The 26,408-nt window shown below is 42.1% G+C and overlaps 1 protein-coding gene across 2 annotated transcripts in view; it reads right to left on the bottom strand.

Moving 5' to 3' along the window:
• SYNDIG1 (synapse differentiation inducing 1) overlaps positions 1 to 26,145 on the bottom strand; it is a 43,783-nt gene extending 17,638 nt beyond the window's left edge. Inside the window, exons 1-3 of one of the 2 annotated variants that reach the window (XM_072998422.2) lie at positions 26,008 to 26,145; positions 7,281 to 7,520; positions 236 to 783 (exon numbers count right to left, since the gene is read on the bottom strand). In XM_072998422.2, coding sequence (XP_072854523.2) covers positions 236 to 709 — 474 coding nt within the window. In that variant the 5' untranslated portion in view covers positions 710 to 783; positions 7,281 to 7,520; positions 26,008 to 26,145. The remainder of the gene's footprint in view (positions 1 to 235; positions 784 to 7,280; positions 7,521 to 26,007) is intronic. The other variant, XM_072998423.2, reaches the window with a different exon arrangement.
• Positions 26,146 to 26,408: the final 263 nt, after the last annotated feature.

Here is a 26,408-nt window from a genome sequence, read left to right as displayed (position 1 = left end):
TTGTATTAGAAATACTCAAATGGTGCATTAATATCTAGTGCAGAGAGATAGAGAAAACTTGGAGAAATGTGAGTCCAGATCAGTGACTCCTGCAGAGAAATGACAGACCGCCTCTTTCAAGGGTGGGTATTCTAGGCTCCTAATGGCCTTTAATTACCCAACAAATGGTTTCCTGTGTCACACCAGTGTACACTGGCCCATTGTTTGGAGACCATAGAAAGTAGACTTTGCTGACCTCTAGCTCCTGGAAGTCATCCTCATCTTCCACGTCATAGGAAAGGGTATGGATCTTGATCTCATCTGTAGACAGAGTGACAAATTTGCCATCAGGGTAATCCAGGCTGCTTTTGGTGGGTGACCTGTCCTCAATGAAGGTTGTTTCACAGCATTCTGAATTCATGCTATCTCCCCAGGACCGCAGCATATTCTCTGAATACAATATGATGTTGGGGTGATAGCAGGCCTCCACTGTCTGTGGTAAAGTATTGGGGTCAAGAAGCTGTTGCACTGGGTCATTCCTGGGGTAGTTTGGAGAATAGAGAGTCCCAATCTGCCGACTCTGGTATTGGGGGGTCTGATACACCGACACCAGGCCCTCCCTGCCCTCAGGGGTCAAGTTCCTTGTGTTAATCAACCCATTCATCTTCTTGGTTTCAACCTCCTTGTTGTGCTTGAGAGTGCTGCTCTTCTGCTCGACTGAGCCATCCATCCTGTATTCCTTTCCCTCTCCTGGCTTCTTGAATTTGAGATGATTATCAGATGGGGTTAGTTGATTTCATTTTCCTGAGGCAGAAGGGGGAGAAGAATGCAAATTACCATGAAAGAAATCACCATTCAGCTCTCTGATGATCATTTGATAAAAGCTCTAAGCAGCTGAAAATAAATTTAGCCCTCCGCCTTTCATATGGAGCATTTTGATACAGATGGTGATTATTAATAAACCGGAGATAGTGTTGAGAATTATTTCAGAACCAAATAAAGAAATCTGTCACATCACTAGAGAGTTGGTGTAACATTGTGACTAAGAGATAGAAGAATGACCCATAAAGCCTCTGGTTAAATCTCATTTCTGCTATCTATGTTTATAGTAGGTGATCTTAGGCATGTCCTTCACATGGATCAGCAAAGAGCAAATTAAAATATGCTCCCTTCCTTGTTGCTATATGTCCACATACATTTTTCTCAACCCATTCTTTTTGAAAAAGTGGAAAGGAAAATAGTGCACAGGAAGTGGAATCCGTAAATGCCATCATGCTTTGCATTATTTCTTTTTAAAGGACTATATTTTTGAAGTTTGCTAACCCAGACTTAATATTATTAATATTCATAACAAATAAACATCAGTATAAAAGTGGCAGTTCCTAAAAAAGATATACAAAAAAGACAGCAATAAAACAGACAATCATAATTTGTTGTCATTAAAACAAGTATACTGTTTGTATAATTGTTGATAATTTGTATAATTTCAGATAATTGTGTACCTTTTCTGGTAGTTACTCTTCAAAAGTGGTTACTGAGATATACTAATTCTGTTCTCCTGCTAAAAACAGGGATTCTCAGCTAATGAGTCAGCCTTCTCTCAAAGAAAGGCATATTGTTTGAAAAAATACATTCAATGTTGTTATATATAGGAAAATACAATAGTGCTGAGGTAAATGGTTTATTACACCTTCCAGTGTCAGGCGGCAGAGCCCCTGTCGTCTTTCCGTTAGCTTTCCTTATCTCTGAGTTATGCTGTAGGCTAGAATTGGGCAGGAGTTGGTGTCACTGTAATAATAAGTGCATGCTGTTAAGTCACATACTGACTCATGGTGACCCTGAAGTACATAATCCATAATGATTTTTTGAAAAATAGGCTGAATTTTAAATTTTACATACCTTCAATTTGGTTTTAGTAATAAGATTTCAAATAAAATTAGTAGCAGAGTCAGATTTGAAGCGCTACAGTCCCCTAACTTGGTTTAAGGATGAGAAAGAGAGGTTACCTACCTGTAACTCTGGTTCTTCGGGTGATTCTCTGTGAATTCACACTAATGGGTTAAGTCTGTACCTGCGCAGAGATTTCTGGAATATTCTAGAGCTTAAGCTCTTAAGAAATGCCCTGCCCCCTCAGCCCACAAGGTCCACCCGCCCTCAGATTTACCTCAGTTCTGGTAACAGCCCACCGCTGCATCAGTAGATACAGAAGTGACGGACAGAGAGGAGGACGGGTGGGAAGTGTGAATTCACAGAGAACCACTCAAAGAACCATGGTTACAGGTAAGTAACCTCTCTTTCTTCTTTGTGCTCTCTGTGAATGCACACTAATGGGTGACTGACAAGCTTACCTCAGAGGAGGAAGGACATCACTGAAGGATAGATGAGAGAACTGCCCTCCCGAAGGAGACATCTGCCTTTGCTCTCAGGTCCAGCGAAGACCAGTGGCGGCCTTACAAATATCTGGAATCGGGATGCCATGCAAGAAAGCTGCAGAGGTAGCAGTGGCTCTAGCTGAGTATGCCTTGACGTTGACAGGTAAAGGTTTCCTGACAAGCTGGTTGTTATTGTTGTTTAGTCGTTTAGTTGTGTCCGACTCTTCGTGACCCCATGGACCAGAGCACGCCAGGCCCTCCTGTCTTCCACTGCCTCCCAGAGTTGGGTCAAATTCATGTTGGTCGTTTCAATGACACTGTCCAACCATCTCATCCTCTGTCGTCCCCTTCTTCTCTTGCCCTCACACTTTCCTAACATCAGGGTCTTTTCCAGGGAGTCTTCTCTTCTCATGAGATGGCCAAAGTACTGGAGCCTCAGCTTCAGGATCTGTCCTTCCAGTGAGCACTCAGGGTTGATTTCCTTCAGAATGGATAGGTTTGTTCTCCTTGCAGTCCAGGAGACTCTCAAGAGTCTCCTCCAGCACCACAATTCAAAAGCATCAATTCTTCGGTGGTCAGACTTCTTTATGGTCCAGCTCTCACGTCCGTACATCACTACAGGAAAAATCATAGCTTTGACTATTCGGACTTTTGTCGGCAAAGTGATGTCTCTGCTTTTTAAGATGCTGTCTAGGTTTGTCATTGCTTTCCTCCCAAGAAGCAGGTATCTTTTAATTTCGTGGCTGCTGTCCCCATCTGCAGTGATCATGGAGCCCAAGAAAGTAAAATCTGTCACTGCCTCCATATCTTCCCCTTCTATTTGCCAGGAGGTGATGGGACCAGTGGCCATGATCTTAGTTTTTTTTGATGTTGAGCTTCAGACCATTTTTTGCGCTCTCCTCTTTCACCCTCATTACAAGGTTCCTTAATTCCTCCTCACTTTCTGCCATCAGAGTGGTATCATCTGCATATCTGAGGTTGTTGATATTTCTTCCAGCAATCTTAATTCCGGCTTGGGATTCCTCCAGTCCTGCCTTTCGCAGGTATTCTGCATATAAGTTAAATAAGCAGGGGGACAATATACAGCCTTGTCGTACAGCCTTTCCGTATCCAGTTCTAACTGTTGCTTCCTGTCCTACGTATAGGTTTCTCAGGATATAGATAAGGTGGTCAGGCACTCCCATTTCTTTAAGGACTTGCCATAGTTTGTTTTGGTCGACACAGTCAAAGGCTTTTGCATAATCAATAAAGCAGAAGTAGATGTTTTTCTGGAACTCTCTGGCTTTCTCCATAATCCAGCGCATGTTGTCAATTTGGTCTCGAGTTCCTCTGCCCCTTCGAAATCCATCTTGCACTTCTGGGAGTTCTCGGTCCACATACTGCTGAATCCTACCTTGGAGGATTTTGAGCATAACCTTGCTAGCATGGGAAATGAGTGCAATTGTACGGTAATTGGAGCATTCTTTGGCACTGCCCTTCTTTGGGATTGGTATGTAAACTGATCTTTTCCAGTCCTCTGGCCACTGGTATGCCAACTTAATTGCTGGTATGCCAAATGGCTTGTCAATTCTCAGGGCTGCGAGTTCAGATGCTCCCCATGCGGAGGTGATGGCTACAAGGAACAGAGTTTTAAGGGAGAGTAGGTGTTGTGAGGCAGTGGCAAGAGGTTCCAAAGGTGGCCTCCAGAGGTAGTGGAGGACGAGGAAGAGTGACCATTGTGGAGTGGGCAGTTGCAGAATATGCTACTCAGAGGATTTTTTTCTTCTTTGTCAGTTTAGAATGGGTCAAAGTCATAGGAGGTTTGGCTGCCGGGGCCGTTTAAGTCGCATATTTTACGGTGGATTTGTGTTTGGATACTTAACACGCCTTAGAAGGGGTTGGAGAGGCATCATGTGCAGGAGGAACTGGAGTCTCCGCGCTGGGCAAGGGCTCCATATTTGGAAGGGGCTGGAGGGACAGTTGCCAGAGAAAAGATCGCAGGCGTTGCTCTCTAAGTTTAAGTGCCTGTTTCCTGAAGCTCTTACAGATCAAGCAGGAAGCGGTCTGGTGCGATTCCCCCAGGCAAAATAGGCAGGTTTTATGGCCGTCTGCGATCTTATTCGGGCACTTAGCACACTTTTTGAAGGGGGGTGCCATAAATGGCTGGGGGAGGGAAGGGAAGTGAGGGGGGCTTTGGATAAAGTCTCTTACTATTTAGACGCAAGGAAAAGATGAAGATTAACAAAAACTGTGTTCTTTTTAGGAGTTGGAAGCGACAGAAGAGCAGCAGTTCAAAGAGGAGACGTCATGTGGCAGCGGCAAAAAATAACTGAGGTAACTCTGAGGGTGGGTGGACCTCATAGGCTGAGGGGGCAGGGCATTCCTTAACAGTCTTAAGCTCTAGAATATTCTGGAGATCTCTGCAGAAGCGCAGATTTAACCCATTAGTGTGCATTCACAGAGACCACGAAGAAGAACATAGCAGTATCATCCCCCCAAAAAGGGGAGAGGTGGTTAACAGCTGCTCCAATATGGAGATTTTCAGGTTTAAAAGCCAAGAGGAGGCATGAGTTAAAGACTATTGCAAAATGCTGAAATAAGAAATGCAGAATAGTGAGGCTTGTCTAAATTTGAAGGCTTAGAGAGTATGTATCTCTCTGATTAGACTGTTGCAGACATGAGTCCCACATTCCTGATAATAGGATGTCAGCTCTGCAGGTGTCATTTTAGGGTCATCTTTACATTCAAAATGCCAAACAGAGTACTCATCCAGAGGAACTGTTGATCTGGCAGTCGCTACCTGCCACAATACATATTTGGAATAGGTTTCCTATATTCTAATATACTCAGCCTTATTGACAAATGTTTCTATGCTTGCCTGAGTGTGAAATAGGAAAGTCATTCAAGAATGGCAAACATTTTAGTAGAATCCATTCATATGGCATTGTGAATGCATTTGGTGCTGTAACTGTAAAACCTGCTGTGAATGTGGAACTAATTTGCAGATTAATTTATCAGGTGAATCATGGCTCTGTTTCAGACCACGATTAATCTTAACGCTTAAACATCCTCTTGCAGGCACCAGTAACAGAAGCAAGACGAAAAAGAGAATCCTGATCTGGTCCCAGATTACAGAGGTTTTAATCATGTTATGTTTCAAATTAATTTCTGCATACATCAGTATTCTTCATCCTTCTCTAAATAAAAGTTTTCCAGGTCAAGTTTGGGGCAAAGCCCCTGTGATGAGGTTCGCTCCCTCCCTCAGGCGGCCCCTCATTTTCGGCGGGAAATAATAAAGGAGTAGTCTTTATAACTTTCAAACTGTCAACTTTATTCTCCCCAACATCCACCAGCACTTCATTTGAAAGTATTAACGGTTCCAACTTTGGCAACAGGCCACTGGTATCAGCAACATAACTTTTATCATAGTCCCATGGACTTAACGGTGTTGTTCACCACGCCATCCCTGTCCCTCCGGTCGTGGGGGTGGGGCCCTCCTGATCGCACAGATCGTCCCACAACATGAGTGCCTTACCCACCCCTTTTCATCTGGACCTTCAGGAAATGGATCATGGGTCTCTCTCCACTCACGCTGCAGCTCAGCTTCCCTAGGCGCCACTATAACAGTCCACTCATGGGTGACCACTCTTCTAGGTCTCTCAGACTCACATTCTGGATTGGGTAGGAGTCCTCCTACCTTCAAGTTAGGAAAGTCCTTCAAGAGTCCTTGAGTGCGTACCCTTTCAAACGCCTTTCTTCCCGCTTCTTTCTCTCGTATTCCTCTACCACCGTACTGAACCACACCACCCCTTCCTCGCTTTTATCCTCCTCCCATACCGATACCTCCTGCTCCACCCACTCTCCCTCTACCAAACAAATCTCTGTCTTTCCCGCCTTCTCTTCAGCCTTCGAATCTCCCGCCTTCTCCTCAACAGCTCCTGTCATCTCACGTTGTTCCCCCTTTTTCAGCTGTTCCTCAGGCTTGACGGCTAAGGACGGCACACTCTTCGCCTCTGCTCCTTCACAGCCCCATTCTGTTAAAATCCTGAGAATGTTCCATAAAGTTGGTCTCTCCTATTAAAGTTATAAGGTTGAATGAAGTCTCACACAGTCAAATGCCACTATCACAGACACTATTGACACTCTAGCCAAAATCCTCTTGCATAGCTACACAGATGATATAGCTTTTGGAGGCAAATTGTTCCGTCAAGAAATCAGCATACACATTATTAGTTGTGCGCTGAGTCATTCAACTAAGTATGTAACAGATAATGTTTATGATGATTTCTTTACTTAAGACAATTTGATTCAGAAAGTTTGTTTTTTGTGTTAACAACAGAGTAACCAGGCAAGATGATTTGGGCCTTTGCCTCCCAAGTTAACATAAGGTGCTGCAGTTATACATGAGTCTGATTAAACTATATGATAATTTGAAAAGAAAAAGTAAACAAACAATAAAATACAGTTTTATTGTTTGTGTAGTGGTGAACTTTTCTTAAAACCCCTCCCAACTGCCACCACTTTGCTCTGGCATATACTAGATCAGGGTGTTGAACATAATTAATTTAAAGCCTCCTTTGCTCCCATTTCAGCTTCTGAACTCACTAGGGCTCCTTTTTTGTCTTGGGGAAGCTTTTGAGATCCTTGAGATGCAGAGATGGGGAGAGACCTTAAGTCAAAAGTCACTGTGCTGGCATGATTCAGCAGTATTATTTGACTTTTAAAGCCTCACACTTTCAAAGGCTTCCACAGGACAAAAGAGGTGAAATGGAATCATAATTCTAGACATAGCTTGGGAAAGTTACTTTTCAGCCTACAGGTCCCCAAAGAGCTTAGCACAGTTACTCCACTTTTAGGCAGGGGATTAGACTAAATGAACTTTAGTATTTTTTTTTCCAACTCAGCAGTTCTAGGATTCATGCATACAGACACACCCTGGAGTGAACTTACCTGCATAGACTCTCCTGGCTCACTTATAACAATTGAGGGGATGATCAGATTGTGCATTTTAGAGCAACCTTCTCGAGTTTGATGCCCTCTGGATATACTGGATGACACCTCCCAAAACCTTCAGCAATATTGGGGTGATGGAAGTTGGAGTCTAGCACTTCTGGAAAGCACCAGTTTGGGGAAGGTTGCTCCAGACAGTGAGCAAAGGAAAAGCCATGTATTTCATTGCACAAATGGAACCTGTAACACATAACCAGAGCACATCACAAAGTTCCCAACATATAGCAGTAAAAACTTCAGACATTCATTCAGCATAGCACTGCATATACATAAGTACATTTACACATAAAATCAAGAAATAGCTGTAACCTCTATGCTATATCTCTATTTGCTGAAATTTGAGACCGTGGATATTCAACAGAGCCAGTCCTGATAATGGCCTAATAAATATATCACCTGCCCTTGCTTTTGTATTGTGCAGGGACCACATGGCTTTATTTATTTGTTTGTTTTTCAGCTATGGGGGAATACCCTGAATCCCAGAGCACCATTTAGAAGATAACATGACCAACATCAGCCAAGCAGGACTGCAAACTGAAGAAAACGTTTGCTTCCAACCACTAAATAATAGGATTCATTTGCCTTCAGTTGGCTTCCACTAGTGGGTGGACCAAATTTTATTCCCAATTCTCTGGTAGGAGCGTGTCGCATTTCTGTGTAGGCTCTCTTCCCATCCATTGAGGAACCTTCCAAAAGAAGGTGATGGGGTGGGGGAGTTGCTGAATACATGGCTCCTTCCAACCACTAGGAGTAGAATTTGAAACTCCTGACTTGTGCATGCAGCCTGCTTTTTCTAAAAGTCTGATCACACCAGTCAAACGTACCCCCGTTATATCCCACTTAATCACTGCATAAATTTCTGGACACACAACACACGGCCATGATTGAATCATTTTCCCAGTCAGCTGTGTATCTGACATTTATTTCCTCCACCTGTGTTACTTTGTTCCAATGACATGTTGGATCATTTCTTACTGGTATTGTATGTGTGAACGTTCCTATCAGGGTTTTTTTTTGCTACGACAAGTCCCTGGGAAAGGCAGCAACTATTATTGCCATACAGCAGCCCCACGATTAATTTTTTTAATAAAGTTTTGCAGCTGGCATATCAATATGTAGGCAAACGCATTCCAACAACTTTACAGCTGGGGAAGTCCCCCAACTCTGCCAAGTATGCCAGGGCATTGGTAAGTTTTTCATCACTCTACCTACTCTCTGGCATGGGGGGATGGGCCCATTGTGTGCAATGCATTTCTTCAAGAGTCGGTGGCACCACTGATAAAATATTCTCAAATGGGAACCCCTTCCTAACATATGGATGTAACAGTTGGGTTTGTGTTTGTAAAGTTAGGGACTGCACTATCCCAGGAAACAGGAGAGAAAATAAAATAGTTCCACAGTACTGCTGGCCATAATGTTTCAAACAGGAAGAAAGGAATCAGTAACGTAAAAACAAATGGGAACTTGCACCCCAATAAATATATCACGTGGTCCCAATTCAATACAAGAGAGGTATAGAAAGAATAGTTTGAACTGGGGTACATTTGGCTGGTGTGATCAGGTCCTAACGCATCTTCAAGAAATAGACCTGGCACAGACATCTGCCATGATTTGGGGGGTTTTCATGTGATTTTTCTGCACTGTTAACAATATATTAGTGCACAACCTGATAAAGACTAGTATACATCAAATACACTGGATTTTTTTTAATGGTCTAATAAAGGTATCACCTGCCCTTGCTTTTGCATTGTCTTTTCTCTGTATCCTCACCTGGTCATGAGGATATGTATATATCAGCCATGTATTTGTACGCCAGTGTATGAGGAAGTAGTCTTTGATCCACAAAAGGAACACTGAAATAAAACTGTTAGTCTTTAAATATTTTGTTTGTTAGTTTCTAAATTCCTTTGCCCTCCCCACCATGTTGAGACAGACTAACATGGCTACTTCTTTCAAAAAAAGAAAATGGCACATTTGTTCTTAAAGTTTTTCAGGACTTGTGAATGCACCAATGTCTGGTATCTACGTTTCCATTTGGTTGACACGTAATATATTTAATTTCACATAGGCTTCAATTCATTGTGCGTTAACTGTCACACAAACCCTTGGCTGAGCGATATTTTTTTAAAAGGCAGGAAAAAAATAAACAAATACACCAAAGTAGATGTTAATGTATGTTAATGCCTTGTTTTAGATGAAAGAATGTTTTGAAATAATTTCTGAATTTAGTTTTTAATCCTCCTAGAGATAGGCAAATGAGAACATAGAATCTAATTACAATATGTAAATGACAATAAATACCGTAATCTGCCTTGCAGGCATAGTTTATTCCTTTAATTTTTTGAAATTGGTATTACAATAATAAATTGGTTTCTGGCCCTGCACATACAATTAACAATGTACAACTACATCCCAAGTGCTTTTTAGCCACATGTACTTTACACTGTAGTTTTCGTAAGAATGTAAGAACCTGCAGAGCCAGCGCAAGAGTTCATCTAGGCCAGCATCCTGTTTCTCAGAGTAGGTAGTTAGATGGGTCCAGGAAGAACATGTAGATGGGCACAAAACTGTCCCCCATTTTCTGCCCCCAACATCTAGAATTCAGAGCTCGACGGCCTTAGAACAAAAATTCCTTTTCACTGTCACAGCTAACAGCATCAAAGGATTTATTTGTCCATGCCTCCTTTAAGCCAGTTGCCATCACCACATCTTGTCACAAGGAATTCTACAACCTCATGATGTGTGGTATGAAGAAGCATTTTGTCTGCATTGCATTCACTGCCAAAGAAGCCAATGAAGGTCTACTATAGGAGTTGGATTTGAGGATCTGTCGGGTCTCTTTCAGCTCCATACTTCTAAGTTGATAATGATGAAATCTATACTACAGACAATGTTTCCAAATTGTGAAGAGATTGTCTGAAGTGTTGTATGTCCTATCCAGAAGAAGGAAGAAGGGTTCTAAAACAGTACATTTGGGGCCTTTTCCAGATGAGGGAAAAGTCTTACTCCACTTCCTTCTGGTTCATCCCTGTTCTTCATGAGGGTATACAGGGCTTATTTCGATACATGTCCAAACTTCATTTTTAAAAAGCACTCTGTCCCCAAACAACTTCTCTTTAGGAAACCTGAAGAAATGCTGTAATACATATACAGAAAGCTTCCTTGCTTTTTGTTTTTGTTTCCTTGGGTCCTTTCAGCTAATTGACAGTCTAACTGAAAGCTTCCACCAGAAACTCTCATTCCACTTGCCTCTTGAAACTGCTGTAAGTGCCTATTTACTCTTTCCCCATCATCCCCCATCCATTGGAGCCCAAACTCTCTTCTATGAGTTTCCAGCTTCATCTTGTATAAGCAAGTTACAAGTCTCTGACAATGGGGGATCTGTTTCCTGTGATGCTGCAGGAAGGATTGCAACTTAAAAGCAAAAAGTGGCTGCTTCTCATATTAATCTCCTCCTTTTTGCAACATGTGGCACTTTCACCCATTTGCATGCATCTAGCCATATCACTAAACTCTGCCACTGGAATGAACCGTAATAAAAACTAAACTGTACCTCAATATAAAACAAACCAGAAACAACCATAACTTTGTCCATTGCTTGAACCGAGACAAGCCGTACAGCATACAGATGGCAGAAAGAATACTATAATTAAAAACTGAAAGCATGTGTTTCATTACTGTAAAAGGAGAAGATACAGCACTGGAAGGTGGTGGTAGGAATATCAGCACAAGGAAACACTATTGGAAATCAGTTTCCTCATCAGCGGAAGAGACTGAGAATTAAAATGTCACCTCGACATCTGGGGCGATGAGACATAGACCTTCCACACCTAGGAGGCCTTTGTGTCCTGCGATCTGAATTAGAGATTATGGAGCACCAGACTGCAAAAGGTAAACTTGTATGAAATCTGACATATGGAATGCATATTGTCACAAACATTGTTGTGGTTTTCTTAAGATGCATGGAACTGTTCTGTTTGGGCTTGACTGGTCTCTTACATTTTATTTGTTGATATGCGGCCACCTGTGAAGACAGGATCACACATCTGAAGAAGAAGAAGAAGAAGAAGAAGAAGAAGAAGAAGAAGAAGAAGAAGAAGAAGAAGAAGAAGAAGAAGAAGAAGAAGAAGAAGAAGAAGAAGAAGAAGAAGAAGAAGAAGAAGAGGAAGAGGAAGAGGAAGAGGAAGAAGAAGAAGAAGAAGAAGAAGAAGAAGAAGAAGAAGAAGAAGAAGAAGAAGAAGAAGAAGAAGAAGAAGAAGAGGAAGAGGAAGAAGAAGAAGAAGAAGAAGAAGAAGAAGAAGAAGAAGAAGAAGAAGAAGAAGAAGAAGAAGAAGAAGAAGAAGAAGAAGAGGAAGAGGAAGAAGAAGAAGAAGAAGAAGAAGAAGAAGAAGAAGAAGAAGAAGAAGAAGAAGAAGAAGAGGAAGAGGAAGAAGAAGAAGAAGAAGAAGAAGAAGAAGAAGAAGAAGAAGAAGAAGAAGAAGAAGAAGAAGAAGAAGAAGAGGTGGCACAATGGTTAGCATGCCAGATTATGTCATGGGACATTGAAAGCCTAGTCACCCAACGTACGTGGAACTCACTGGGAGACCTTGTGCCAGTCACTCTCTTTTAGCCTAGCCTATTTCACAGCATTGTGAGGGATGATGGGGGAGAAGGAGCCATGCACACAACCTTGATCTCATTAGATGAAATGAGGGATATAAATGGAATGAATATATGAATCAACAATTAAGTCAGTGTATGCCTTGCACCATCTAAGCTTTTCTGGGAACAGGACTAAAGGCCAGGGTCAGTTCAAGGCTTTCAGAAGTAAATGTACAAGGAGCTGCCCTGAGGGGAAGGTTTGTGCAGGAGTTACACAGATTGTGTGGCATGGATTATAAAACATTCTCCCCACACACTCAACTGGATCACTGTCTTCCTGGAAAATGGCCTATCTGCCTGAGTTGCTGGGATAACCCGCATAGCTCGATGACTGTATTTCTGAATGTGAACACAGATATACAGCCCTTCTTTTCAGCAGATCAGGCACTTCTGGAACAACAGTTGGGATGTTGTGTGACATGGTATGCTAATAAAATTTCTCATAGGGCAGCAATGCAGGTACAAAGTCTATCTCCTCCAGTCTGAACTGATAATGAACGTTCTCTCAAGTAAATATGGTCAATAACCCCCATGGTTTGGATTTGTCTTTGGTGTCATTCCTGTGGTGAAGGCCAGAGATGGCACTTGAACCCCTTTTACACATGCTCCATATACCGTCTCCCCCATGGCCATGGTGGCTATTGGTCATTGTGGCTGTTGCCACCACCATAGCTCCTGAAGTCACAGCAACTATAGCAGGCAGCAACATAAAATAAAAAGCACTTCCAAGAGGATGATAGAAAACTCTAAGGCATGATACAAGAGAGCTCTACAGCATGGAAGGTGCTGCTCCAACTTCTTGACCACAGCCACCCAGATACCTCCATATTTCAAAAGAGGTGGTGGTAATGGAGATAGCAGGCATGATGGAAAATGGGCACAGCCCCACCCATGAGAACATTACAACTCTCAGAATAGGACAGAGGACATGGTGGCTCTTCTGAGAGGCTTAGTCCAAACAAAAAAAAAACCCAGTATATTTTCTCATTTTTGTTCAACCACTGACTTTCACCATATTGGGTGGCTTTCATTCTAATTTTCTCTCTCCCAGCCTAATGCTAGTCCTTGGTGAGTACTGCTTTTGCCACCATGTTTTGGGTTAATTTATGTTGTTTAAATGTAGTTGGGTACAGGGAGGGGCTTCTTTATTGTTTTAATTTATTCTTACTGTTGTTCCTTATCTGGAAGTTGAGTCATGGCAACTGGACTTCTTTCTTACTAGGTTGAAACATTTCGCTACTCATCCAAGAAGTTTCTTCAGTCTGAGGAGAGTTGGTAGGAGATCCCTGATCTATCCTCCACCTTGGTTTCTCTTCCCCCCTGGTCTGAACAGGCTCATTAGAAGGACAATGGACTGGGGGTGAGTAAAAATCCAAGTTTTGCAGTCCTTCACCACCCATTGTCATGGGTCATTAACAGTCATTAACAGTGGTATGTGTCACCACATACCAGTGCACCTCAAACCCGCAAACACACTTGTCCACACTTGTTGTCCCCTTCTCCTCTTGCATTCACACTTTCCCAACATCAGGGTCTTTTCCACGGAGTCTTCTCTTCTCATGAGATGGCCAAAGTATTGGAGCCTCAGCTTCAGGATCTGTCCTTCCAGTGAGCACTCAGGGTTGATTTCCTTCAGAATGGATAGGTTTGTTCTCCTTGCAGTCCAGGAAACTCTCAAGAGTCGCCTCCAGCACCACAATTCAAAAGCATCAATTCCTCAGCGGTCAGACTTCTTTATGGTCCAGCTGTCACATCCATACATCGCTAATGTATGGAAAAACCATAGCTTTGACTATGTGGACCTTTGTCAGCAAGGTGATGTCTCTGCTTTTTAAGATGCTGTCTAGGTTTGTCATCGCTTTTCTCCCAAGAAGCAGGCGTCTTTTAGTTTTGTGGCTGCTGTCACCATCTGCAGTGATCATGGAGCCCTACAGAAAGTAAAATCTGTCACTGCCTCTATATGTTCCCCTTCTATTTGCCAGGAGGTGATGGGACCAGTGGCCATGATCTTACTTTGTTTTGATGTTGAGCTTCAGACCATTTTTTGCACTCTCCTCTTTCACCCTCATTAAGAGGTTCTTTAATTCCTCCTTACTTTCTGCCATCAGAGTGGTATCATCTGCATATCTGAGGTTGTTGATATTTCTTCCGGCAATCTTAATTCCGGCTTGGGATTCATCCAGTGCTGCCTTTCGCATGATGTATTCTGCATATAAGTTAAATAAGCAGGGAGACAATATACAGCCTTGTCGTACTCCTTTCCCAATTTTGAACCAATCAGATGTTCCATATCTAGTTCTAACTGTTGCTTCCTGTCCCACTAATAGATTTCTCAGGAGATAGATAAGGTGGTCAGGCACTCCCATTTCTTTAAGGACTTGCCATAGTTTGTTGTGGTCCTACACAGTCAAAGGCTTTTGTGTAGTCAATGAAGCAGATGTTTTTCTGGAATTCTCTGGCTTTCTCCATAATCCAGTGCATGTTGGCAATTTGGTCTGTAGTTCCTCTGCCCCTTCAAAATCCAGGTTGTACTTCTGGGAGTTCTCGGTCCACATACTGCTGAAGCCTACCTTGTATGATTTTGAGCATAACTTTGCTAGCGTGTGAAATGAGTGCAATTGTATGGTAGTTGGAGCATTCTTTGGCACTGCCCTTCTTTGGGATTGGGATGTAGACTGATATTTTCCAGTCCTCTGGCCACTGCTGAGTTTTCCAAACTTGCTGGTATATTGACTCTAGCACCTTAACACCATCATTTTTTTAACATTTTAAATCTTTCAACTGGAATGCCATCACCTCCACTGGCCTTGTTGTTAGCCATGCTTTCTGAGGCCCACTTGACCTCACTTTCCAGGATGTCTAGCTCAAGGTCAGCAAGCACACTATCTGGGTTGTCCCAAACATCCAGATCTTTCTGGTATAATTCCTCTGGGTATTCTTGCCACCTCTTATTGATGTCTTCTGCTTCACTAAGGTCCCTACCATTTTTGTCCTTTATCATTTATTTTACTTATTTATTTATTTATTAAATTTATGCCCTGCCCCTCTAGACCATGTCTACTCGGGGCGGCTTACAACATAAAAGAAATCAATATAAAAATATATAATCATATAAATACAATTGTAATATTAAGACAATTAATTTCAGAAAGGAGTACCAAGATGGGATTAAATAAGAAAAGAAGAGAGAGGGGGGGGAAAATCATGTCCATCTTTGTACAAAATGTTCCTTTAATAGCTCCAATTTTCTTGACCAGATCTCTGGTTTTTCCCTTTCTATTATTTTCGTCTATTTCTTTGCACTCTTTATTTAAGAAGGCTCTCTTGTCTCTCCTTGCTATTCTTTGGAAGTCTGTACAGTGGTGCCCCGCTTGACGACGTTAATTCATTCCAGCAAAATAGCTGTAGAGCGAAAACGTCGTTAAACGAAATTTAAAAAACCTCTGAAATGCATTGAAAACTGTTCAGTGCGTTCCAATGGGCTGAATACCTGCTCATCCAGCGAAGATAATCCATACGGCGGCCATTTTCAGTGCCTGTAAAGCGAGGAATCCATCCTAGAAAATAGCAGGGGGGCATTTTCTTCAGCCGGTGGCCATTTTGAAACCCGATGATGAGCTGTTTGCTGATCATCGTAAAGCAAAAATCGGTTCCCGAAGCAGGGACCCAATCATCGCACAGTGAAAATACCCCATTTAAAACATTGTTTTGCGATCGCAAAAACGTCATCATAAAGTGGATTCGTCGTAGAGCGGGGTAATTGTCCAGCGGGGCACGACTGTATTCCTTTTTATGTGACTGTCCCTATCTCCCTTGCATTTTGTTTCCCTTCTCTGCTATTTGTACAGCCTCTTTGCTTTCTTGCATTTCCTTTTCTTTGGGATGGTTTTTGTTGCTGCCTCCTGTACAATGTTACAAGCCTCCATCCATAGTTCTTCAGGCACTCTGTCCACCAAATCGAGTTCCTTAAATCTGTTCTTCACTTCCACTGTGTACTCATAAGAACCTGTTGTTCTTTTTTATCTCTTGACTCCCTACTTTAGCATTCCAGTCCCCTATAATGAGAAGAACATCTTTCTTTGGTGTGAGTTCTAGAAGGTGTTGCAAGTCTTCATAGAATTGGTCTATTTCAGCCTCTTCAGCATTGGTGGTTGGTGCATAAGCTTGGATGACTGTGATGTTGAAAAGTCTGCCTTGGATTTGTATTGAAATTATTCTATCATTTTTGAGATTGTATCCCAATACAGTTTTTCCCATTCTTTTATTGACTATGAGGGCTACTCCATTCCTTCTATGGGATTCTTGCCCACAATAGTAGATATGATAATCATCTATATTGAATTTGCCCATTCCCATCCATTTTAGTTCACTGACGCCCTGGATGGCAATGTTTATCCTTGCCATCTGTTTGACCACATCCAGCTTGCCAAGGTTCATAGATCTTACATTCCATGTTCCTATGCAGTATTTTTCTTTGCAGCATAAGATTTCCCTTTCACTTCCAGTCATGTCCACAGCTGAGCGTCCTTTCGGCTTTCACCCAACAACTTCATTATCTCTGGAGCTACCTGTCCTTGTCCTCCGCTCTTCCTCAGTAGCATGTTGGACACCTTTCGACCCAAGGGTCCCATCTTCCAGCGTCACATCTTTTAGCGTTTTGTTTCCGTTCATGGGGCTTTCTTGGCAAAGATACTGGAGTGGCTTGCCGGTTCCTGCTCCAGGTGGATCATGTTTAGTCACAACTCTCCACTATGACCGTGCAGGTCTTGGGTGTCTCTGCACGGCATAGCCCACAGCTTTTCTGAATTACTCAATCCCCTTCGCCATGACAAGGCAGCAATCCATGAAGGGTCACGAATTTCTGCCTTGTCAGTAGTGTTCCTTAATTTGAAGGACAAAGGACACTCATTTGATGATCAAGATGTACTCATTTTGTACTGAGAAGACAAGTAGTTTTGTATTAAGAAGATAAGTCCACCACCTCAACAGGAATACAACCTGTCTTCTATTTATCATGTTGCCCTTGCATCCCTCCCCAGAGAGATCGAGACCAGACACACCAGAAAGACCACTGTTAATGACTGTTAACAACCCATGACAATGGGTGGAGAAGGACTGCAGAAGTGGGAATATCCCTCACCCCCAGTCCTTTGTCATTCTAATGAGCCTATTCAGACTAGAGGGAAGTGAAACCAATAATACATCAGGGATCTCCGACCAACTCTCCTCAGACTGAAAAAGCTACTTAAATGAGTAGTGAAAGTTTCAACCTAAGAAGAAAGAAGTCTAGTTGCCATGACTCAGTCTCCAGATAACCACACCTGGATGACTAAGAATCTTCACAGATATGCTGTTCCTTATGTTGTTGTTTACCTCTTCTTGTAATGTCACCCAGAGTAGTGGCTTGCCACTAGATGGGTAGGGTAGAAACACAATCAATCAATCAATCAATCAATCAATCAGTCAGTCAGTCAGTCAGTCAGTCAATCAATCAATCAATCAATCAATCAATCAATCAATCAATCAATCAATCAATCAATCAATCAATCAATCAATCAATCAATCAATCAATCAATCAATCAATCAATGATCAATCAATCAAAGCTGGTGGCCACAGTTTTTAAGGACTGAAACACGCCCTCATATGCAGTACCTGCAGCAGGTTTCACACTTACTTCCTCTTTCAGAATCTACTGCCCTGAATCCCCCATCGCCATGCGCCACCTCTGACTGCAGCTCAAATGTCTTAAACAAGTGAGGGCACCTCACTGGTGTCTGTGAAATTAGGAAAAAGCTCAAGCCAACACATGCCTCCCCAGCCCAGGTAGCACAGCTTCCCATACTGCAGTCTCTTCTTTGGTCCCTTCTAAATCAACAAAGGGATTAACAAAAGTATTCAGCCAACCTCTATGAGATCACAGAGAAGTTCCAGGCTATTCTTTTCAGTTTTCTCTGATGATGTGCAGTCACACATAAGATATCCCTCACCTAACAAGCATGAAATATTCTTAAATATATATATTTATTAAAATGTATTTGTGAAAATTAAACAGCATGCAATGATTTACAATGATTACATAGTCACAAATATTTATTGTTCACAATAAATATACAGAACTAATCATTAAATACAGGGTGTAATGAAAATACACATCTGAATATACTTGGAAATCAGCTATTAAAGGGGCAATATTAACTGCAAATAGCTGTTCATTCATTCTAATAATTTTCTTAGGATCCAAGAATAATGATCAAAATAATTCAAGGCATCAAATCACTCTTTTGTACATAAAATACATCATAGTTACCGACATAAAAGGACAATATATCCATAACACGCATTATGTGTATACCCAATAAAATTCACAAAACATTAAATGAGTGATAATGATTAATATGCAGATTATGAATGCTTTTCATAAAATTAAGGATAACCAATTTTATAGAATATTCATATTGATTTCCTGCCTTCCTTCAGTAACATATATTCTTCAATCATCTTTCCACACTCCACCTTAGATAACCAGCTTTATAAAGAAAGGTAATCACTATAGCTCTCTCCATTTAAGACAACATTAATTTTTGTTATCAATAATGAATTCCAAATTAACTTCTAATGCATCATCTTTATTTCACTCTTACATAACTTAACAACATAACTAAACAATTCAAATGTTGGCTATAATATATCCAGTCATTACACTAACTGCATACCAGATCGTATTCCAAAGAACATTTTTTAAGACTGGATCAGCAAATATACTGAAGTTGGCCATTAATATGAGCACATCTCAAAAGTTGTCCAACCTATTCTTACAGAACATATATAATCAGACAGATGTGCAGTGTCAACAGTGCAATATTTTAAAAGTATTTTACTTACTTTTTAAACACTGAGACAGTATTGAACTATAAAGGAACATAACTTGTCACATTTGTTCCAGTAAAGCTCCTCTAGACATATTTTCCAATTTCTTTCTAAAAATATTAACCAAAGCATCATCCAATTTTAACAGCCTTTCATAGATTTTAGGTAATAATTCTTTTTTGATGATCAACCAAATTTAGATATATCTGTGTTTATTTTACCCAAATTAACATTCTTTTTTACATAATTGCATGCTTGCAATTACTGGAACTACATACTTTGACAGTTTATTCCCTAATGTCACAGCAATTTTGATTCAATTTAGAGATGACATAAATTTTAACTTATTTGAATGTTAACAGAAATTTAATTTGTCAGCCAGATATACACAGAGCACCATAGTCACAGATGTGGCTCAGGAGATGCTGGAAATCGGTAGAACAACTGCTATTTTTTATTCTCTTTAAACAAGATCTTTTTAAAAAAATTTATTAAACAAACATCCGACCTAGACAACATAAACGTAACACCACAATAAAATACAATTGCATAACACACCAGTGGCACCATCACCCTCACAGCTAGCATTAATAATATTTTAAATTTCATTCAGACCATTTTCTCTCCAAAACTTCATTGTTTCTTCCCTCTGTGTATACCCACTCCCTCTCTGAAATACATATTCCAAGAATACTCTCCATATTTTCTTAAAATCATTATTTTTAATAGGCCTCTTCTTATTTTCATATCATATGTCGCCTTATGATTAATTGCCATATCCCATAGTTTTCTATACCATTCCTCTAAATTGAGTTGGTTATCATTTTTCCAGTTTCTTGCAAAAATTAACCTTGCTGCCATAATCATTGTTACTATTATGTCCTTATTTTCTTTCAACAATTAATCCTTTTTAACCAAATTCAATAAAGCCATTTGAATATTTAATCCAGTTATTTCCCTTATTTCTTTAAAAATTTGCTTCCATTCTTGCTTTCTTACTTCCTATGACCACCACATATGTATATACGTCCCCTTCTCTTTTTTACACCTCCAACTTAGTGATGATAAATTTTTACTTATATTCAGTTTTACCGGCGTTAAATACCACCTCCATAATTACCTTATAACAATTTTCTTTTATCCTTAAAGATACAGTATGTTCTTCATAATTCTTTGGTCCTACATTTTATCCCATTCTTCTCCTATTACTTCTTTATCCAAATCATATTGCCACTGTGTTTTCAATCCTTGTGTATCCTGTTCGGCCTGAATTAATAATTTATATATTTGATTTACAGTTCCCTTTCTTTCTGTCTTTTCCTCTAATTTCAATCTTTTTTCAATAATCTCTTCACGCTTTGTAATTTTTCTACTTTTCCCTTCCTTGCTATTCCATTCCCTTGTCCACCTTTCTATTTGAATCATATTAAAGCAAGAAATCCCCTCTCCTTCCAAAATGTCTTTTATATTTCCTTTATCTCTCATCTTCTCCATCCAGTCTTTTATCCTATTTATCCCTTTATTTTTTATTATATTCTTAAGAGTTTTTTTTTAAGATTTTCTGGAAAATTCTGTAAATCCACCACCTGGTATAAAGGAGAGATTGGTGGGCTCAATATACCTCTAAACTTTTTCCAATTTTCTAACATATTTTTAAGGAAAGGATTAGTAATCTTTTAAATCCCTTCCCCATTTTTTTCTTTAAACAATATACTTTCAGTTCTTCCTTCCTTACCCTGCATTTCTATTTCTGTCCAAATCAAATTTTTATTACCTTTAATAATATCTGGAATATGTCTACGATGATTTGCTGTATAATATAATTTTAAATTGGGTAATCCAAGACCTCCCTTTTTGTGTGCTACATACCATAATTTCTTATTCATTTTCACTCGTTTATTTCCATTGCAATAACAATTTATCATTATCTGCCATTCGTTCAGTTGTTTTTCTGTAATCTTTATGGGAAGCATCCAAAATATAAAATTTAATTTGAAAATAATTTTTATTTTGCATAATGCCACTCTACCAAACAAAAAAATTATTTAATTTCTGATAATCTTTTATCCTTCCAGTTATCTTTTTTCAATCTATCCAGATTTATTTTAATTACTGTATATCCTGTAAGTTCCAAGTAATATTAATCCCTAAATATTTAGCACTTCCCATTTTACCTTCAAATATTGTTTTCCTTCTTCTTTTCTCCTCATCCAAGTGGTTTAACAATAAACATTCTGACTTTCCCTAATTTACTTTTAACCTGTTATACCCTCGAATTTCTCCAAATGTGATTTAAGCCTTTCTGTTGTTTCTATTGGATTTTTAACTATTAGTAATGCGTCATCAGCAAACAAGTTTATCTTACCATTTTCTTTATGTTCTGTCTCTACAATCTGTTTATCATCTCTAATTATCTGTGCCAATAGTTCTATTATCATTGTCAATAATACTGGACATAAGGGGCAACCTTGTCTTGTACCTGGCCTAGGTGTATTGTCTCAGTTATTCCATCATTAACTATTACTCTAGCTGTATTCTACAATAGTACTCTGACTTTAGAGTTAGTTTCTTAAGCTAAATGTCATTAAATCTGACATTTGTCTGCCTTGTATAAATCCATTTTGGTCTTCTTCAAAATAACTCCCCATAAAGTTATTTAATCTCTTTGCCATTATTGCCATGAATATCTTAGCATCTTGATTTATCAGTGATATGGGTCTATATGCTTCCATATTTATTGGATTTTTATCTGCTTTCAATATTAAAACAATCAATGACTCCATGATTGTGGGATTTCTCCTCCCATTAATATCTTATTAAATAACACTTTTAACTTTGGTATAAGAATCCTTTTAAATACTTTATAATATTCTGGGCCTAATCCATCTGTTCTGGGGGTCTTTCCTGTCTTTAGTTATTTATAATATCCTCTATTTCTTTATCAGTAATTAACAGTTCCATTTTATTTTTATCATCATTTAGCAGTTTTTTATTAAAATTGTTTTATATAATCTTCAATTTTCATTATAGAAGGATTTTACTAGTATATAAAGTTTTATAAAATGTTTGCAATGCTTCCAATTTCTCCTTCATTTTATTACATCTTTTTCAATTCAAATCTTGTATCACTCCTATATTACTTTCATTCTTTTTTATAGAAGTCACAGATGTGGCTCAGGAGATGCTGGAAATCGGTAGAACAACTGCTAATTTTTTATTCTCCTTAAACAAGATATTTCTAAATACTGTTCCTATATCTCTGCAAAGTATTATGGTCTCAAAGACAAGAACAGTTCTGTTCCCACTACAGCTGCCACACATCCTTAACAATTCATGTGCAGCCACCCAGGGCATTGATTATGTAGCTCATTATTCAAGCCAAACTACCAAGATGCATTATGCATTACAAAACACCGTAAGGGCTGCTTTACCTGCTGCCCTAACAATGAGGAAACACATGTCTGAGTTCATGTTAGGACTGGAATCTGACAGAAAGGAAAGACTTCCTTCAACAAGCAACTGCTACGACTTGAAATGGAAGAAGAGGCTTCCAGGCCTGGCCAGATCTTTTTTTTTTTAATGGATAAGTCTTATTTTCTCCAAGGACAGCTAACTGCCTCCTACTAGATGTTTCATTCATTCAGCTGGATTTTTTAAACATTCATTCCATGAGTCTTGTATATTTGTTACGAACCCAACAGGAATGCCCAATACCAAAGGAGTTTTATGTGTGTCTGCGGTCATACATTTTCTGTCCGAGTTGTCAAGAAGTAAGTACTGTAGAATGAAAGCAAAATAGAACAGAATGCAAAATAGAATAGAATGCGATTCTTGTAATATATTCTGGGGTATTTCCTGACCGCAATAAATCCCAGTATCCTTACTGGAAGAAATCTGAATTTTCCTCAGATGAAGCCATCCAACGGACAACTGCAGCATGTCACATCTGCTTCTTATAGTTTGCAGGGAGTGGGGACAGCACAGAACTTTTTTGGGGGGGAGTGTCCCAATATGTTTCTCTGAGGGGATAAAAACTACTCCAGTGGTAGAAATGTACAGAATTTGTGGACATGTGTATTTTCCAGTGAAGCAGGACTCTGGTGGAGGACTAAAATGTCAGACAAAGGCTTAAAAAGGTAGGCATCCCAAGAAGATGTAGCAATTCAGTATGTTGCAATTCATGCTCCTCAGTTCAAAGCAAAGCAGGCTGCCATTTAAGCCACTCCTAGAAGCCTCTCGCTCCCTCCATACCCACAAGGGCCACTGATGGCAAAGGGAGAAGGGATTCCTGTGGAAAGACCTGGTATGTGGGGTCTGGTGCTGATATGGAGATTTAGGCTAAATCACCTTTAGTCTGTCCTTCATAGGGGGAGACCTTCTCTAGGACTTCCCTGAGAGTCCTCTTTCCAATTCACTCGGTTCCAAAATAAGCAGAGGTGGAATTAATATGTGAAGGAAAGATATATTTTCCCTGAAAAAGACACTACTTGGCAGGGCAAGCTCATGAACCAGGATTTTGGGGGGGGGGTCCTTCACCCCAAAATATGGGTGGCAGTTGCTTTGTCCCAGTCACAAACTATGCCTGCCTAGCAGCCAGTCCAGCTCAGCCTTGTGTTCGTTCTCTCTTCCTGGCAGACAGGCTGGCTGAAAGGATCTGCAGTTCTGCATGGTTCTGCAGACATAACCTCACGCTAATAACTATGTGCACAAGCATTCACTCTTCTGCCTCATGTTAATTAAATCTCCAGAAATACTCTTTGGCTCTGTATTAACAATCAATAATTCTTGATAATGCCACTTCATATCTAAGCATATAATGAAATAAGCATATAATAGTATAATGGGCTTATCCTGTGCAAGGACGCTCACTCAAGGGGAATGCTTCTTCTCCCCCACCCCACCCCTCATTAGACAGAGAAGCTCCTGCATGTCCCCTCAGGGGGACAGAAAGAGGACTCCGGGGGAAAGGCCTGGAGCAGGCCTCCCACTATGAACAACCTACGTTTGGTTGGGCTGAAATCTCCACTTCCACATCAGCGCCAGACTCCTCACATCCCAGGGCTTTCCTGAGGCACATGGGATATGGAATCCCCAGTCTATGAGTGCCCTTGGGTGGCTACAGCGTTTGTTACATCCCAGTAATATTAGGAAGGACCTACAAGGTGCTTCTTTGGCATTCAGAGCACTTCAGAGCCATTGTTCCTACCAAGCCTTACAGCCATTATTGATTGTCATTATCACTACCACAGGGAGCAGTGACTGGGAGCAACACAGTGGCTTGACAAAGGACCACTTAGTGAGGTCATGGCAGTGGTGAGAGTTGAAGATAGCACCACGTTATACTTGCCCTGAACTTCTGAAAATGCCCACATTTAATGATTCCCTTCTATTTGCTATAGTGATATTATGTCCCATGAACTGGAGGGCCCTCAGGGACTGACTGGGGATATAAATCATTCTCCATTTCTGTAGCCTGGGGCAAGCAGCAGAGTCGCTCAGCACCCTCAGAAACCGAACCTGATAAACCAGCTCTTTGCTCTTTATACCTAGAAGCCCCTTCTATAACTTGGAATCAACATAATTATTCACTCACATTTTGCTGTAACTAACTGAGGTGGCTAAAAAGTCACCAGTTCATAGGGCACCTACAACATAACGGTCCTCAGTTTGCCACCTAAGGATCACAGGACGAAACAGACATCAACCTTGGACTGATTTAGCAAACCTGGCTGGGAGGTGTCCCTCCCTGAAGCCATGAGATGTCCATTCTGCTGCAAAGAACAGGTAAAACAAATCATTTCCCAAATTCCTCCCACCAATCCCACCATGTTAGAACTGTCAGTTCTAATTGGGGGGATAGGGGGGCTTCCGAAAGCTAAAATACAAGACAGTGGAAAGTACAAAAAGGGTTTCAAATACGACTCAGAAGTCCCACCGGATTCAACGGGATCCAGAAAGTACGCTTAAGATCGCAGTCCTCCCGCTTTTTAAGATGACATAAAGGGCCAAAAGATTTCCTCTCCCTTTACGTAAAGCTACCTTCATTCCCAAGGGCGCTCTTAATCAAATGCTTATTACGTTCCTAGCCCTTTGGTCAAGAAATCACAGGAAATGCCCTTAATGAACGCGGAGCCTTCTCGACGACCGCCATGAAGATTAATTGGCTAGATTGCACCCTCTCCCAGCCTTCTCTTCCAGGCTCTGCTCGTAAAGGGCACCCATCGCTAGCCGAGCTTGGCACGCCGCGGCCACGGGCAGCAAAGCCTCCCTGTTTACGGGCGCGATCTTGCCCGCTGTGGGTCAGGGCGTCTTTTCCCGCGGCTCCCGCGGCGCTTGGCTGCTCACCTTTCTCCAATTCTTCTCTGGGAGGGAATTACTCGAATGAATCGATACGGGCGGTGGGGGGAGGGAACCGGGGGACTGGGATGATGAGGGATAAAACCACCGCGGCGGAACTCGACACCCCCCCTCCAGGTAAGGATCTCCCCCAGATCTCCAACGGCCCTCTTCCCTCCCGTGCCTCGGAGCAGGTGCCCCCCACATGCAGACGGCGATGCAGAAGTGCCGCATCTGGGCAGCAGAAGCCCGCGCGAGCTGAAGCCCACGCGTCCGAGCCGCGGGGCTCGAACACGGCCGGCGCTGGGGGGGGGGGGGGGTTGCCTCGGCGGGATCCCGATCCAACCCGATCGCGGCCCGAGGCGAAGGGTGCGGGTTGACCCGCGGAGGGGCGAAATGGGACGCGGAAGAGAGGACAGCACCTCCGGCAGCGCGCCCACGTCTGGCGCCGCGACGGTCCCAGGTTGGATCCTTGGAAGGGAGAGCCGGAACCCAGGGTGGCTTCCCGGGCGCCTCGTCCGAGCAGAAGCGGCTGCGCTGGGCGGAAGAGCGCCTTTGGTCCGCCGAAGGGAAAGGGGTCGGAGCGCTGAGGGAGGGCAACCCGCGCGTCCCACGCCGGATCCTAGCCGGGGCTCACCGACCTCTTCGCGGCGCCACCCGGCCCTCCCCGTCCCCGCACAGACGCTTTAAAACGCGGGATCAAAACGGACCCCTTCCCGGGCTTCCTGCTGCCTTTCGAGGGCGCCGCCAACCTCGCCGCTTTCACCAGGGACGCTCCTGCTGGCCCGCCCGCCCGTCCCCTTGTTCGCTGCTGGGACTCACCTCCGGGCAAACGGGCGACGGGAGGAAGGTGACCCCCGGGCAGCGCCGTCGAGCCTCGGACGGGGCGGCCGCGCCTGACCAAGAGCGCTTCGGAGCCCGCCTCTCGCACCCGGTCCGGGCGAGCGCCCGCGGGCGTCGCTGGCCTCCGTCTGCGGCGCCCCTGGAAGGCGGGGCGCTGGAATTAAAGCCGCGGGCGGCGGGAGGAGGCGGGCGAGGCAAGCAGGGGCGGCCCCGGCCGGGCGAGGAGTCTCGGCGTGGCGGCGGCGGGAAGGTTGGCGGGCAGCGCCAGGCAAACGGGAGCAACCAGGAGCTCCGGCCCCGGCCGCTGCCTCCGCCGCCCCGGCCGGCCCTGCATGGTGCGGAGGCGCTGGCTGCCGGGCGCTGCAGCCCTGGCAGCCAGC

Source organism: Pogona vitticeps, chromosome 4, assembly GCF_051106095.1.
Source record: "Pogona vitticeps strain Pit_001003342236 chromosome 4, PviZW2.1, whole genome shotgun sequence".
Classification (NCBI taxonomy): Eukaryota; Metazoa; Chordata; class Lepidosauria; order Squamata; family Agamidae; genus Pogona; species Pogona vitticeps.
The sequence above is the reverse complement of the archived record's forward strand: the minus strand, read 5'-3'. Positions and strand labels throughout refer to the sequence as shown.